We start from the raw sequence: 17634 nt of genomic DNA, 5'->3' as shown, positions 1-17634 counted from the left end.
TAGTCTTAAAAAGTCACAATTACTAATTTTTTAGTCAAGGTGTTTTTAGGACTCGCAAAGTGAGTCCTTAAAGAGTGCCAAGGTGTTTTTAGGACTCGCAAAGTGAGTCCTTAAAGAGTATTAAGGACTCCCAAAACAAGTTCTTAAAATTGTTAAGTAAAACACTCATTTTTTAGCCCAGCTTTTTTTAGGACTCGCATATTTTTTTAGGACACTCATTGCGAGTCCTATATTATATTTTTTCAGGACTCTCAATGAGTGTCCTAAAAACTCCATAAATATTTTTAAGGACTTGCATTTATATGCATGTCCTAAAAAAGTATCCCAAATAGTATTTTGTAGTAGTGAATGGTCCAAACACATAATGGAACAAAACAAATGGTCCAAATACTAAATTCATATGACAATGCATACATACTTTCTCGATGAATGTGCTTGAATAAAATAAATATTTTACATTTTAATCTGCCATACTAATTTCTGACTCCTTTTAGCACTTGACTACTATAGGACTCCTAACATAGCGCTTCCCGTCTGTCCATTTCAATTGTCCAAACACATAATCTTTAGGTTGTCCAACAATTTTTGGCTTCAAAATAATCTCGAATTTCTTTTCTTCACCAATTTTGCTAAATTCTAATGTTGTGGGCTTAACATAAACAGAAACTCCAGCTGGGGCTCTCACATATGCTTTGTAGGTGCCTGGTGCGCCAACATTCTTAACTTTTCTAGTAATGATTGTTGTTGATTGTGAACTTAGATCTGTAACTGTAATGGAAGGGTAGTTGAAATTTCCTAGAGTGAATGATTTGGGACATTTATACGGTTTCTTATAAAATTTCTTAAGCATTGTTTCATTGTAGCCATGGGCACATAAAAAGTTCATGTAATCGTCAATAGTTCTTTCATACACAAGTCCAGGATCCATAGCTCGGTTTGGTTGAATGTGGCCTGAACCATATTCAAAGGGTGTTGCTTTTTTCATGTTCCAATCCAACATCGGTTCATTGTTGTTATCTCTAACTCTTGCTGCAAATAGATTAGCTCGATGAGAAGTAAAGAATAATACCAGTATTTGTCAAATATTCATATATATATATATAGATTAGCATCACTTTGAGTCCTACCGATGGAGCTCTCAGTGTTCTCGACCTTTGAACAGTTTTTGGCGCGATTTTTTTTTTGCCGCGTATATTGTAGCTATTTAGAGTATCCTATAAATTTATAGAAAAATCCAAATTATTTACAGTACCGAAAACTAAGTTCAAACATATTATTGCACGCGTAACTAATTTTTTTTTATACGCGTGGAAAACATATTTGAACCTAGTTTTTGGTACTGTAAACTATTCAGAATTTTCTGAATAAATTGCAGGAAGCTCTAAACAACTACAATATACACGGTCATAAAAAAAAAAAATTTGCCGAAAACTGTTCAAGAGTCGATAACACTGAGCCCCACCGGTAGGACTTAAAGTGAAACTCCTATATAAAAATTATCCATTATATTTGGGCATATGTGAATAAATATACCTGTTGTCATTATAGCTGAATGAATTGCAGCTGGACTCCAATCTGGATGAAGAGTTTTGAGAAGGCCAACGATCCCAGAAACATGAGGGCATGACATTGAAGTACCTGAAATTGTGTTGAATTGGACTCGACGCTTATCAAATATTTCATCAGTTGGTCCAACAGCTCCACTATATGCAGCAATAATATAGACTCCTGGTGCTGTGATATCCGGCTGTATGTGCAATGGAGAAAATTGGTTAACATTTCTTTATACAAAAATAGTAAAATCTAAATAAGAAAATTTTCAAAGTAGACCTTAAGCACAGCTGGCTGAATAACATTAGGTCCTCTCGATGAGAATGAAGCCATGGCTGGAGCTGGCTTAACTCCAACTCCAGTTTTTGGTCGAGTCATGTAAGCCATGGGAGCCCTAGAATCACAAAAGTATCATAATTATTATGTCAAATTAAATTTATTGTCTTTGATATAAAATCTACAAAGAAATAAAGCTTTTGAGGTTATTTGTTTGTACTTGGTAGTTTTGAGGTATTCAATCACTAAATTTCCTTGAATAGCATTGAGATGAGATGCAGGGAGCACATGAGCCTCAGGATATGTTTCATTCCCAATTAAGGGATGATTAACTAGAATCATTCCAACAGCACCTGCAAGAAATGCTTGGTGGCCCTTTTCAAGTTTTGAAGTCTCATCCCCAACATAACAAACCAAAATAGTCCCATTTACATTCTTTGGATTTAGGCTTTTAGGCTTGCAGAACTCCCTGGAAAACACATAAACATACAGTGACGTGTCACTACTTTTTAAAACAGTGGGTGATGTTTTTATAAATGTGATTGGCTAGGCTAAACTGCCACATCACTGTGTGTAATGTTTGAGTGTATATTTTAGGTGCACGTATTATTACTCTTATTTTTTATACTAACCCATAGGTCAATGGATAAAACTTTTGAGATGGCAAGCCGCGTGAAGAAAGACTTGCTCCCTGTGATTATATCAAAAAATGAACACTTAATTATATTTGTTTTCATATCAAAAGTTTGAGATACTTCAGGGCGTTTTACGTACCTCAAGGTGTTTTTTATTGCCAAGAGATACATAACTGCTGAACTCACGGTCGACTGTGCTAGCTGCCACGGTTATGGTCCATGGTGATGCATTAGTTACAGTCTTTGGATCATGTCCTTCGTTGCCAGCCGAGGCAACCACAACAATGTTATTCATAACGGCATGAAAACTCCCTATTGAAATCACATCTTCATAAAACTCAATCGGGTGATCACTACCAATAGAGGCCGAGATTATGTCCACACCATCACTTATTGCAGCATCAAAGCCAGCCATAACATCAGCATCGGTGTAAGCAGGTGCATCTTCAGTTTGCAGCCAACCACCAATCTTGTAAGCGGCGACACGGGCTTTGGGGGATCCACCCTTGGCTGTGCCATTCCCATTGCCGAGCACATTTGCTCCAAAGACGAAACTACCACCAGCCGTGGAAAGAGTATGAGTCCCATGCCCATTAAAGTCTCGACTGGTGAAAAAGTTTGCCTTGCGTATATAAGTTTGAAGAGAAGAAGTGTTGAGAGTCTTTAGAAGTGCCATATAGCCCTTGCTAAAGTACTTTGCTCCTATTAGCTTCCTAGAGATTGGAAAACAGAGAAGAGATTATTTAATTTAAAAAATGTACAGTGACATGTTTAGAAATTTAAATTTGGCTCATTCACCTCTTCATTGGGAAGAGAAAGATTTAAATCTCACCATTTAGAGGTACTAGCACGTGTCCTGACTGACTCGTGCAAGTCAGTAATTAATAAAGAAAAACGGTTGAGATAGTAACATAATCACTAGTTTGGTAACATTGTATATTTTTGTCACAAAAAATAAGTATATAACTACAGCAAAGTAAAAATATTGAGTTTTCTTTTTATTTTATTTTTCATTCAACCATATATATATATATAAAAAAAAAATTGTGGACCAACCTATTACAGTAGACTTTATCTTTGATGACTGGTTGACAACCTCCATGCCACTTTGATGGAATAGGTCCAATTCCTTCAAACTCATGAAAGCTCTTAGATTCAGGCCAAACACCTACCAAACCAACATTTACTTTACTACCCTTAAAAAACACAACACTATACTCATCTATTACTACATATATTTATATATATATATATATAAATCATTATATATAATATGTATAAGAGTTAGTTAGTGAGATGATCTATCAGTGGCTATAGCTTATTTGATAATGAGTTAATGAAGCATCAATATTTAAATTAGTAAATATTTACCACTATCCAAGTTTGCAATAATTACATCTTCACCGAATCTAGCTTTGTTCCAAATTGATTGATAAGAGACAGCACCACCATTTTTTTCCAATCTAAGAAATTCCCATGAATGAGTTGTGTGGAATTTCTTTCCTTTGCTCAAGAAAACTGATACCACATCTGGATGCTCTATATGTAATAATTAATATTATTAGATATACAACAAAACAATAGAGTTCATATATTTTGCATCACATTGAGTAAAAAAAAAGCTTACTTTGAATCTCTGCAACTTCTGTCTCATCAAGAATTGCAGCAAATCCATTAATATGTCTATTATAAGAGTAAAAGATTGCATCTTTTGCTTTTTCCTCACTGCACAAGAATTATGCATTTATTAAGAAAGAATCCAATTAGATAAAAAAAAAAAATTATTTGTGTTTGCCTAGACTCGCCTGAAAATCTTTTTCAGGAATGGTGAGGAAAACCCGCCTCATTTACATTATTAAAATTAAAAATAAAATAAAATAATGTATGAGATTGAATTATTAATTATTACCTTCCTAAGTATGATCCAAGAAGGCTGTAATGAGAATTTGTGGCCCTTTCAAGATCTTCTGAGGAAGGGTTCACACCATGTGAATGTGTTCCCAAGTAGACAATATAAGGCTGCATATATACATATAAGAAAAACTTCAGAAAATAGAAGCAAAATGAAAATATATATGTATATATATAAAAATGCATATTTGTATATACTTATATGCCTGCCTTTTTAAGGGCTTCCACCGGTGATTGAAGCAAAATGAAAATAAGAAATATTGAGAGAAGAGAAGATGAAACAACACTACTACATTGTGGGGCCATAGTTTTTCTTTAAAGCATAGATGGAATTGGAGAGTAGGCTGCCATAGTTTTTCCATATTTATAGATAAGAAAATTACATATTTTGCATCTTGTAATTAGAGATGCATATTTTGCATCTTAGCACTCTCCGTTCTGACAGGACTTGTTGTAATTTTTATACATTTTTATAATATATATATATATGTATTTTATATATATTTTTATGTGTTATTATAGTATAGTAGTAATTTTTTTAATATTTTAAATTTTATTTTGAATAATGTTTAATATTTTAAATAATAAATATTGTGTAATATTTTAATTTACATATAATTTACTATTTTTATTTTAAAATTTATTTTTTAAATAAATAAGATTTTATGTGGGGATTCCCCGCCTCAATAAAGGATACCCCACCTCGCCTTCGACAAGAAATAAGAGGGCATAAGGCGGAGACAGGATTAAAAATATAAATGAGGACAGGGACGGGGGAGCACTTCCCGCCAATTCTCTGCCTCATGTGCATCACTACTTGTAATCGAAAGAAGGTCCTACATTACTCTTACTTCTATTATTGACTAAGTAAATTAATAGGATTCCTTGTCACTTTAGATGTCCCTATCTTTCCGATGAACGAGGTAAAAGAAAAAAAATATTCAGAATATTGTATTAATGTGATAAAAAAATTTATTGCTTTTATAATTCACCACTTGATTGGGAATTACAAATTCATTTTTTCTTCCTTTAATTTAAAATACAACAGAATTGATATTGTGTGTATTGTATGTATATCTTCTTTTTTTCTTGGCCTGAAAAAAAAAAAGAGTTTTATGTTATATTAATAAATTGTTTAAATTAAAAATAAATATTAAAAATTATATAACTAAACCTACATTCTTACTATCATGAACGATCATGTTAGACTTTTGTCACCTCTCAAGTAATCTTATCTCTTTAGATTGTTGGTATTATGAGATAAAAAATGTATCTATAAATATATATATATATTACTTTCACTACAAATAAATATAGAAAACTTTTTAGTCATAACATATATTTTGTACAATTAAATACTATTTTTAGTCACAACAAAAAATTATCTATGTTTTTTAAAAAGTACTCTTTATTGACAACTCTTAGTCACTACATATTGAAAGAAGAGAAGCAGAAACAACACTACTATAATGTAATAACATAGTTTTATATTTTCTTTGAAGCAGAGATAAAGCAATTGCTTTTGTGGAATATAATTTACTCCAACACTTTATTTTGGAAATTGGTTTCAATGAGGGGGCAAAACATTAAGGGGAAAATTACAATGAAAATATTTTCATAATTTTTTTTTTTCTGAGAAATGAGTAAAACTTTTATTGCTCAACAATCTCTTTACAACAATAATCAAAGAGCTCCATAACTAGAGCTCAAAGCCTCATACCAATCTCTATCTACTTTACTTGTTTTCTCTCTTTTAAAATGAGAAAACATATTACAAACATCATATTTAATCTTTTTGACTATATTATTTACAGTATAGACTTTTTGCTCCCACAAACTAACATTCCTTGCTTCCAAAATACAATAAACAACAGCATTCATAATAGCCACAAGGAATTCTCTCCTGAATTTTGACAATTTCCTTCTCTTAATGCTCTTCAAACAAGCTTCTATTTAAAAAAAAAAAAACACAATTGAAAAAAACACATTCGGTTATTTCACCTCTTTTTTTTTTAGAATTAACTCCGGTGTGAAAATTGTTATTTTGATAGTGGTGACAACCATGATAAGAATATGAAAGAGTGGACAAAGGCTCACTCCTTATTATTAGTACACTTACTATAGTGTGGTAGCTGGCTAGCTAGTGGATGTCTATAATGATTCGGATAATGACCACTATTATTAGAATATTTTTAATACAAGATGTAAATTTTGTACTGATTTTGACACAAAAAAATAAGTTAATATTATATTTTGCTTAATATTTATAATTGTGTTACAACGCACAAGATAAAAATTAATTAAACAAAATTAATAGTTCATTTAATATTTATTAATAATATACAAAAAATAATTGTTTTTTCAAATTTTTATTATAAAAAAGTAGTAATTAATCTTCAATTAATAAATTAATGTCAATATGATAAATAAAATATAATAGTTAGTTCATGTGCTAAATTTGATATAATTTTTAGTATTATGTGTCAAATTTAACATAATTTTTACAACAATATTAGAGTGATAATTTGCTAAATATAATAATGCACCACATTCTTAACACTCTATTAAAAATACTCTTAATTTAAGACATTTGGATAAAAATATAAAAATTAAGCAATTTACGAGCCTAGATTTAAACACTAGAATTACTGTGAAACCCAATGGAATTGGAGCTGTATATATAATTATTACGAAAAGACACGAGTCCAATAAATACATCTTTTGGTCACCTCAAGATTCCTTATCCCTAACTATTAATAATTGATGAATAGATAATAATACTTAGAAAGAGACAAAAGTAATCATTGCACATGTGCTCTACATGGCTAGTGTGTATAACGTGTAAGATAATCGGTCAAAACATATATTATTGTATTAGTGGACTCCATTAAAAGTGATTTGCTTTAATTGTTCAACTAGTCGTTAAAATCAATAAATAAATGGGTGAAAATAAATTTTTTTTTTTTAAGTAATTTTGTATTCTGGTCTATTTTTGATAATTTTTTACAAAATAACATTTGTCTAAAATTCGATTAGTTATCTAAATTTTTCGGTCATTTGTCTAAAATTTTCAACTGACTATTTAAATTTTTCGACCATTTGTCAAAATTTTCGACAATTTGTCTAAATTATGAGAGACTATTTACAAATAATTATTAAAACTAGACTAGAGTGCAAAATAACTTTAAAAAATAAATCATTGTACCAAGACACCCTAAATTTAAATATATATATAATCTTTTAGTAGATATAAATTGAAGTATTTTGCTAGTGTGTATAACTCTCATTTCATATTAACTCTTTTAGTAGATATAAAATAAGTAATATATATATAGCATATTCTTTAGTCATTTCCATGTTGAAAGTGTTGCGGCACAACTCAACTTTTGAGTAGTTTTGTGTCGCTCACTCTTTGATCGTAGCTTATGTCTTCATAGGCTACAATCAGCAAATTTTTCCAACCGCCACAATTAATGCAATTTAAAAAATTCTTGGATTATTGAAAGGCTCATTGTTTCAACGAGCTCGAGTAAGCAACACATTGTCATACCATTATTTGTTATTAGTTTTGCAATTAAAAAATTCTTATAATTTTTATGGTTAAACGATCTTTTTACTTGTTGAATGGGTTTTGAGGAGGGTTTTATCTCAATAGATATTTTCTTGCCAAGAAATGTACTTGTTGATTAATTAATAAGGGTTTGATAGTAGTTTTGGTAACTGATTTTTAAGTAATATTGCAGAGATCTTCAAAGTATATGTATTTAGTTTGATTTAACCTCATCAAATTGATTTTATAATCTTATCTTATTTTATTTTTATTTTAATTGTCTTTTGTTGTGAAGACAACTTCTTTTCCTCACCAATTTTGCTAAATTTCAAGCTTGCAGGCTTAACGTAAATAGAAACTCCAATTGGAGCCCTCACATATGCTTTGTAAGTACTTGGAGGACCCACATTTTTAACTTTTCTAGTAACTATCATTGATTTTGAACTTAGACTAGTAACCACAATGGAAGGATAGTTGAAGTTGGCTAGGTTGAATGAGGTGAGACATTTATGTGGTTTCTTGGAGAATTTTTTAAGCAATTTTTCATCATAGCCATGAGCACATAAAAAGTTCAGATAATCATCAATACTTATATCATACACAAGTCCAGGGTCCATAGCTCGATTTGGTTGGATATGGCCTGAACCATATTCAAACGGTGTTGCTTTTTTCATATTCCAGTCCAACAATGGTTCCTTGTTGCTATCTTGTATTTTTGCCGCAAATAGTTTACTTTAATGAGAAATAATATGGAATATCCTAACACATATAATATTTGTTGTATATAAATATAGTGAATATTTAAGTCTTATTGGTAGGGCTTTCACTGTTCTCGATCTTTGAATAGTTTTTTGCGCATTTTTTCTGATCGTGTATATTATATCTATTTACACCATCGGCGCGATTTTTAGAATATTTTGAATAGTTTACAGTACCGAAAACTAGCTTCAAACATGTTGGTTTTTCACGACCTAAAGGGATTCTAAAATGTATATAATCATCCTTAGGTCGTTGGTTTTTTATCATCTCTCTTGGTGTATTATTTTCCAAATATTTTTCAAGTTTTAGAGAGACTTTTTATTATGTAAAGAACTTGAGTCCAGCAAGTTCTTAGTGGTTTATTACAGTGTACTTCTGTATTGTTTTCTTTGTGTTAATTGTGCAGGTTGAACACACTTGGACATTGGTCATCAAGCTTCGGGAGAAGTCTTGTTCGTGAGTCACTTTTCGGGAGGAAAAGTGCAAGTGTTATGATTTGAAGGGAGTTCAAGATCTTAGCACTTCAGAAATTTGATTAAGAGTTTAGATTACAACAGTTGCGACAAATTCAAGAGGGAGTCTTTATTTGTATAAGTCAATTTGGTTTTGTAATCGTTTAGATATTCTTCTAATAAATTTCATTCTCTGGGCGTGGCCTCGTGGACTAGTAGCAATCTGCAAAGATTGCTGATACCACGTAAAAATTCGTGTGTTCTTTACTTTATGTTCGTTTTTATCTTCTGGTCACAAACTGTTTAAACATATTTGGTTTCTGTTCAAACAGTCTTTGTATCTGTTTAAACATTTCTGTAACAGTTCAATAATTAATTATTTAATTTGAATAATTAAGTTGGTAATCATAAAAAACGGAATTTCAATATATATACTTCATGTCTTATATACTTTATGCTAGGGGTGCACACAGGTCGGATTTTCAAGTTTCGGGTTCATCGGGTCCGGGTTTTACAGGTTTTGGGTTGAGAAAAATGGTACCGAAACTGATCCAAAATTTTCGAGTTTTGTGTTTTACTCGGGTTCGGGTTGGGCTGGACCATTTGTGTTTTGGGCAGAAAAGCCAAATTTTGCAAAAATACCACTTTTTTTCAAAACTACCATTTTTTTTTTCAGATTGCGGGTTTGATTTTGGGTTGGGCTGGGGCTAATGGGTTTTGGGCCGAAAAGCCAAATTTTGCAAAAATACCATTTTTTTACACTTTTATTCAAAAATACCAGTTTTTCGGATTTCGGGTTTGAACCCGAACCCAACTTTAACACAATTCAAACCTGAACCCGACCCGACTTTTTTTCTTTCGGATTAAGGTCGGATTTAACCTGAATCTTTCGAGTTTTCCCAAAAAATGAGTTTTCGGGTTACAGATCGAGCGGGTTTGCGAGTTTTTCGGGTCAAATGTTCACCCCTACTTTATGCATTCACCTACTGAAAACTTTCTATTCCTATAAGTAGAAAGTTGTTTCATGGTCAATGAGTCTGAATAGGGGAAACATTGCTAATGGGGCAACTGACATACTCCTTTATATTATGGCTTTATTATATTTCTTTTAATCTTTAAGTAATTGAAGTATATTATGGTATTAGAATTCAACATTGCAAATTAGGGTTTTAGGTACCATAATTGAAACAGTGCATGTCTATATATGATTAAGCTTAATGTTTTGTAAAATCCTCTTTTGGCTAAACTTTAATTTAGACAAAATATTTTAATTGTTTAAAGAAAAATCAGTAGCATACCTCCATATTGATTTTCGGTTTTATTGGCAATATTTTCAGCTGGTTTGGTAATGTGAAAAGATCTTTAAGTGTGAATATATTTGTTGCCTTATTTATCTCAAATAATCAATTTTTGGTAAAAATATACTGTGCAAATATCTTGAGATTATTTTCAGGGATTATATGGGATTATCTCTATTCTGGAAATAAAGAAGGTGTCGAAAATAAACATGGTCAAAAGAAACAACCATGTTTGTTCTGCCAGATAAAACTGATTACGTTGCTGACTCATCAATTTCCTTTTCTGTCGACACAGAATCCATCTGGCTGGCTGTTTTCCTAAATCAAAGGAATTCGCAAATTGATTTCAAAGATACCAGAATATGATGGCCTTGGACGATTTCCCTGCCTATAAATATCTTGCCAAGGCCTTTGGATTTCTCACCTCTTCCATTTGGAATATTTGTAAACATTATGTTATTTTGAAGAGTGTGTTTATTTGTAGAGATTAAGTTTGTTCACCTTAATCTTTGTGAGAGTGCTGAGTGTACTTGTGGATATCTATCTAGTCCATTATAAACAGATAGTGTCTATTGTGAACGTGTTCATAAGGATCTTCGGGAGAGGATTCTATCTAAGTCTCACTTCGGGAGGAAGTGTGCACTCGCTATTCTTTGAAGGGAGTTCAAGAGAATCAGCGTTTCATCAAACCAGATTCGTAGAGAAGAGTACAACAAGATTGCGACAATAGTTTAAGATGGAGTCTTATATTGTTTAAGTCAATGCTTTTGTACACTTTGTTTCTTTACTAATTGGTTTATTCTCTGGGCGTGGCCCCAAGGAGTAGGTTATCCGGAAGGGTTTCTGAACCTTGTAAAAATTCGCTGTGTTCTTTAATTTTTGCACTGTCTATTTATTGTGTTCAGTTCTGTCGTGACAAGTTCGAATTCTGTTCCGACAGAACTGCTTTCTGTGTAAACAATTAATTACCATTCCACATTTTAATTAATTCATGGTTTAATTAATTTGGTAATTACTAAAAACAGAATTTCAGTTTTGTATGGTCCATAACAATTCTACAATTTGTTTTAGATAAAGTGATAATCAATGTAAAAAGAGGAATCATGTTGATTTATTATTTAATTCAAACAAAGTATAATTAATTAAGCAATTTAAGAATCTACTTTTTGTGATATTTCTATCATTGGTGCCCCACGTTACAATATCTACGTACGGCTAGCTAGTGTGTGTGTAGTCATGACAAAATAATATTGTGTTAATGGGAATGAAATTCAATTGCTTTCTATCTGTCGATCTTTTTATTGGTAAATAATAATTTTGTGTAATTTCTCAATTATTATTATTTTTACCCTAATAACCCTAACTATTATCACTAAGAATGTACCCGTGATGATGCTATTATTGGTTACTACTCCGTACTTATATAAAATATAATTATATGATAGTAAGTGTTTTTCACTACAATATTTCCATAGCTATAGTACGAAATTATTTTAGAGAAAATTGAAAAAAAAAATAAATAAATAAACCTTTACCTTAAGAACTTAATAATAATGATAATAATAATATGGGTCAACTGAACGATAACTAATTGAATTTTTAGATAGATGCTATTTTATAGAAAATTATCAAAAGTAGGTCAGAGTACAAAATCACTTAAAAAAAAAAAGTAATCATTCTAATTAATTTCTCTAATAATTATAAATAATAATAAAAATTATATTTACACTTTTGTTTAAGAATTAAAATTATATATAAAATTAAAAGATTAAATTAATTATTCATTAAAATACATAATACGTTATTACAGTCTAAGTAGTAAATTATTAATTAACATTTTTATAATTTAATTTATTGTTGACACTTTAATACTAATTTAAAATTTCAACATTTAAATAATTTTATGATTTAAAATAATGGTTAGGATGATACAGTTTTTAAAATTCAAAGGTGGTGATTGTACCACGACAAGGTTACTTATAAATTTTAAATGGTTCTGTCAAAAACATAATTATATTTCAACTATATATATCTTCACTTTCAAAAATTTCTATGAAATAAATGGATTCAACATCGTGGGAAAAGGCAAAACCACACTCACAAATTGACAATAATAATGAAAATGATAACAAAAATCCACCAATATAATCTTCACACAAAATGCTCCAATCAATTATTTGTTTTTAAAAGCCACAAAAAACATTAAAAGATGTACATATGTTTTTTCACTTTCACTTTAACCCACCAATCAATATATGATATGGAAAATGATGTCTCATTCAACGTGCACTACTACAAAAACAGGCTTTCCTGACAGTTTTTAACTGTCCCTATTGAACAATGACGAAAGTCGAATAACTGTCGTATTTGCTTATGCTGGCGTAGGAGTAGCTACGCCGACTGTTAATAAGTGTCGTCGTTGCTGGCTACGTCGACAGTTAATAGGTGTCACCGTTGCTGGCAACGCCGACAGTTAGTAAATGTCGTCGTAACATTAAATTTATATATATAAATAATAATATTTCAATATATATATTTTTAAAACTATAAAAATTTTAACAATTGGAGTTTGATATAAATTTAAATAAAAAAATTACTCACATAATTAATTGTTATTACCATAACTTGTAAAAAAATCTTATTTATCATAATAAAAATTCATATACATACAACATTTATTCATACAATTGAAATGTAAATAATACATCAAATCCCTATGAGACTAAATAATTCTCAATAAAAATTCATTATTCTCAATGTAAATAATACATCAAATCCTCAATGTACATAATTCTTACAAGCAAAAAGATAATAATACCCAACTAAAAGAATAATTTCTTGTTGCCTTGGTTCTCTTATATAATTGTCTTAGTTCTCCTAAATATCCAAGTAGAGTTTTTAGCCTACAATACAGAATAAACATTATTAAAGTCAAACCAAAACAAAAATAAATAATTCAGCTTGCAAATTTTTTTTTTTTTTTTTTTTTTGCATATGATGTATAATTTAGTATACAATTAAATATGCTAAGTTGAATAGGAAGAGCATGCAACAGAGTTGCAAAGTAAATCAACCTATCAGTGCATTCTCATTGATATGATGTATTATACATATAGAGTGCATAAAACAAGAAATTCATTTCAGACATAGATAAATCAGTCATTGTGTTGCCTTCAAGAATATTTTGTTTGTTGCCAAAATAATTAAACACCAAAGAAGCCATATCACGAAAAACTCAAAATGTTAAAGAAGCTAAGAACAAAAAAAGTTCACAAGGTTATACCTCGGAACTAGCTAAACTATAAACTTTACTAGGGATCACTCCAGCATAATATTAGCTGGTAAATATTTGAAAAGATAACAAAACTAAACAATAATACACCCAAATCATCAATGACTCTAAGATGTTGAAGCTTTTAAGTGATGAATTCCTGCTAATTAATTTATAGACAAAGCACTACTACAAAAATGGGTTTTCCCGACAGTTTTTAATTGTCGCTATTGAGCAATGACGATAGTCGACTAACGTCGTACTTGCTTATGCCGGCGTAAAGATAGTTACGCCGACAATTAAACACTGTAACTGTCGGCGTAGAGTCCCGCTAAACAATTACGACAGTCAACAGAATTGACTGTCGTGGTTGAGTGTCAGAATAGCCCAGTTTTATAGTAGTGAAGCAATTAACTACATTTATAGACAGAAAATGACACTGTATTTCCATTATAACTATAGTACATCAATAATTTACTTTTGTGGAATTAATATTTACTGATCCAGTACTTTCTTTTGGATAGTGGGACATGGAATACTAGGCCTAGGGAAAAGTACCAAGAAAAACTACAGAAAATACTATGTGCCAAAAATGTGACTTTGAAGATATGTGATATATATTTGAAATGATGAGAATCCAAACACAAAAAACATATATAGCTTGAATTTTAGTGTATCAAGTGATAAAGAAAAATTAATATGGATCATTACCCATATTTTTTATTTATTTATTATTCATCTTATTATAAGTATATTTTTTAAACTGACATTAAATTTTATTTTCTAACTATAGGAAAGTTTAATTAATGTCGGTTAAATAATATATATATACATATAAGAAGGATATTTTTTTATTGACAAAAATAAAAGGGGGACAAATTTTAATTTGTGTGCTGTATTTTTGTAGCACATATATTTATAAGTGTAGGGTTTTCGATAAAGTGATGATGTGCGAAGCATTTTGATTTTTTGACAGGACTCAATTAACGTTAAATAGAATTAAAGTAATTATTTAGATTCCTTGTCACTTTAATTTGAGATATGGCTCCAAGACTCTTTGTTCACCTAAATTGTTTATAATTGAATCAATTAAATTGATTGATATGGAATAATTGTACCATAATGTTTAAAAAGTATCTTCTAAAGTATGTAGTGTCGGTTAAAACTTAAGATACACAAGCCTAAAATGAAAAAAATTGTTTATATCGTTACTAAAGTGTTTGTGGATAGAAGTAAATCACACTACAACAAAAATCAATTTTAGGGGCGACAATATCAAGGGCGACATAATGTCGCCACTAAAAGTGGCAATATCAGGGGCGACAGGTTGGCAGCCGCCTCTAATATTCATACTCATCGCCCCTAATATATATCATTTTTTGGCAACAACTCTAAATATTAGGGGCGACACGTGTCACCCCTAATATTCTGACATATCGCCCCTGATAAATTTTTTTTTGACACATGTTCTAATATTAGGGGCAACACGTGTCGTCCCTAATACTGTTAATATAACCTAACCCCAGCCGCGCTTCTTCTCCTTCCCTCATTTTTCTCTGAAATTTTTCAGCCGCGCGCCTCTTCCCTCCTTTTTCCCTCCTTCACTCACCATCATCATCCTTGCCTCCCAACCCCACCGAACCACCATCATTCTTCTCCCAACCCCAGGCCGAACCACCATCAGCGACCCAACCCCAAGACCCAAGATCTCTCCGACCTCTCAGACGCAACCCCAAGACCCAGGCCGAACCACCATCCGACCCAACCCCAAGACCCAGGCTGAACCTCCGGCTCAGACTCCCTCTCGGCTCTCTCTCCAGATAGTCGGCCGCAACACAGGTAACCTCTTGGCTTCTATTTTTTTTTTTTTATATATGTATATATATATATATGTAGTTGTATATATAATATATATATAACCCGTTCATAATATAATTTTTAATTGTCTTAATAATAGATTTTAATTGTCTTGATAATAGATTTTAATAATAATATGTATCACCAAAGGCTCTTGGTTTGTAATTTATTGGGTTGATTTTGTGTAGAAATTGAAGGAGTATCTCTTGGAAATTTGGTTACTAGAGTATTTATAATATTGTGGCATCAATGTATTTATTTTGTAATTATGCTATTATTTTAATTAATATGTGAATGTGTGTTTTGGTCACTAGAATATCTATAATTTTGTGGCATCAAGGTATTTATTTTTTAATTATGTTATTATTTTAATTAATATGTGAATGTGTGTACAAAGTAAGATGTGTTTAGTGATATATTTATATATGTGTATAAAATTGTAGCATGTGTTAGTATTAAAATTTGATTAATAATATGTATATTGTGAATGTTCTGGGAATTTTCTGAGTGCTTTTTGTAGGGTTTTAAATTTTGGGGATATGTTATAATAGAGATGTTATGCTGCCGAAATTTTGGTAGAGTTAAAGGACTAAATAAATAATAATATAATAAATAAAACATTGAATACTTAGAATTAACAAAATAAATTAAAGAATAAATTAAAACATTAGACAAATAATTTAATTTAATATTAACAATTTAATAATTTTAAAATAAAGTGAAAAATTATAATTTAATATTAACAAATTTAGTAATTTAAAAATAAATTAAATAATTAGATATATAATTTAAAAATAAATTAAAAGTTAGATAAATAATTTCAAAATAAATTACAAAATTATAATTTAATTTAATATTAACAAATTTAGTAATTTAAAAATAAATCAAAAGTTAGATAAATAATATCATGTATATACTAATATTCTATGTATTATTAATAAAAAAAATACAGGAATCCCAACTAAGAAAATGGGTCGTGACGTAGCTATTGGAAAAGATCAAAATGAGAGGCGGCGTAAAAATAGAAAACCACTGGAAGTAACGTTTTGCCCATGAACGTACAAGGTTGTTGGGGGCGAGCACGCTGCTTTTGTCCGCCTCGTGAGAACCCAAATTAAAACAAAAGTTCTTGGATATTTTGATTCATGGGAATCAGTGCCTAAACAATACAAGGATCAGGTCCTTGGCATAATCAAGGTAAAAATAGTATTAATTTTTTTTTAAAAAAAAATTGTCTTTAATATAGTACGTATATTATTAATATGTTTAATTTTCAATTTAGTACTATTATCAAATAACGGGCCGCGAAAATTTCTTAAAGTGTTTAGATGGTATCGATCGAGAGATGAAAGACCAATACCGTCATAGGAAAACACTAAGGCATGATCACTTTGAGAAACACTACAATGGACTGGAAGATTGGGATAAGGTTCTAAACAACCCAACCAATGATGTTAACAAGGAGGAGTGGAAGCAAATCTGTCAGTTATTTACAAGTCCAAAATTTATTAATTATATTAATATAAATTCAAAAATATTATAAAATATCATTATTATAATAATATTCAATATAAGACTACATATATAATAATTATATTAATTCAAAATCAAATGTTATAAAATATTATTATAAAATATCATTATTATAATAATATATAATACAAGGCTAGATATTTAATAATTATATTAATATAATTTAAATATTATTATAATAATATTAATATATTTAAGTATTATTAATATAAATTTAAATATTTTAAAATATCATAATAATAATATATAATACATAGTTTTTATTTTTATTATAAAAAATGATTATTTATGTTTAAAAATGTTATCATATTATATATATTAAAAAATCATAAACAATAGTTTTATTTTATTTTTTATTTAATATGTTTATGTCTATATTTTAAATATAATATTATTTATTTATTTAAAATTTATATGACTATGATATAAATTTAATAAAAATAATTAATAAATTTTATAAATAAAACTAAATAAACGTGCATTAAATTGTTTGTATCTAGTACATATATAAGACTAAAGTAAAACTCGAACAAATTGTTTG

At 29.9% G+C, this 17634-nt stretch overlaps 1 protein-coding gene across 1 annotated transcript; it reads right to left on the bottom strand.

The window, feature by feature from the left end:
• Window positions 1–367: 367 nt before the first annotated feature.
• LOC133783419 (subtilisin-like protease SBT5.4) lies at window positions 368–4694 on the bottom strand. The gene is made up of 11 exons (XM_062223046.1): window positions 4584–4694; window positions 4372–4481; window positions 4090–4187; window positions 3834–4001; window positions 3519–3630; window positions 2602–3175; window positions 2460–2518; window positions 2048–2296; window positions 1831–1945; window positions 1534–1747; window positions 368–1029 (listed from the first exon to the last, which is right to left on the bottom strand). The coding sequence occupies exons 1-11, from the start codon at window positions 4677–4679 to the stop codon at window positions 491–493; spliced, it is 2334 nt and encodes a 777-aa protein (XP_062079030.1). The 5' UTR covers window positions 4680–4694; the 3' UTR covers window positions 368–490.
• Between the last annotated feature and the right edge of the window lie 12940 nt (window positions 4695–17634).

This window comes from Humulus lupulus, chromosome 6 (assembly GCF_963169125.1).
Source record: "Humulus lupulus chromosome 6, drHumLupu1.1, whole genome shotgun sequence".
NCBI classification, from domain to species: Eukaryota; Viridiplantae; Streptophyta; class Magnoliopsida; order Rosales; family Cannabaceae; genus Humulus; species Humulus lupulus.
This window is presented reverse-complemented; position numbering and strand designations above follow the sequence as displayed.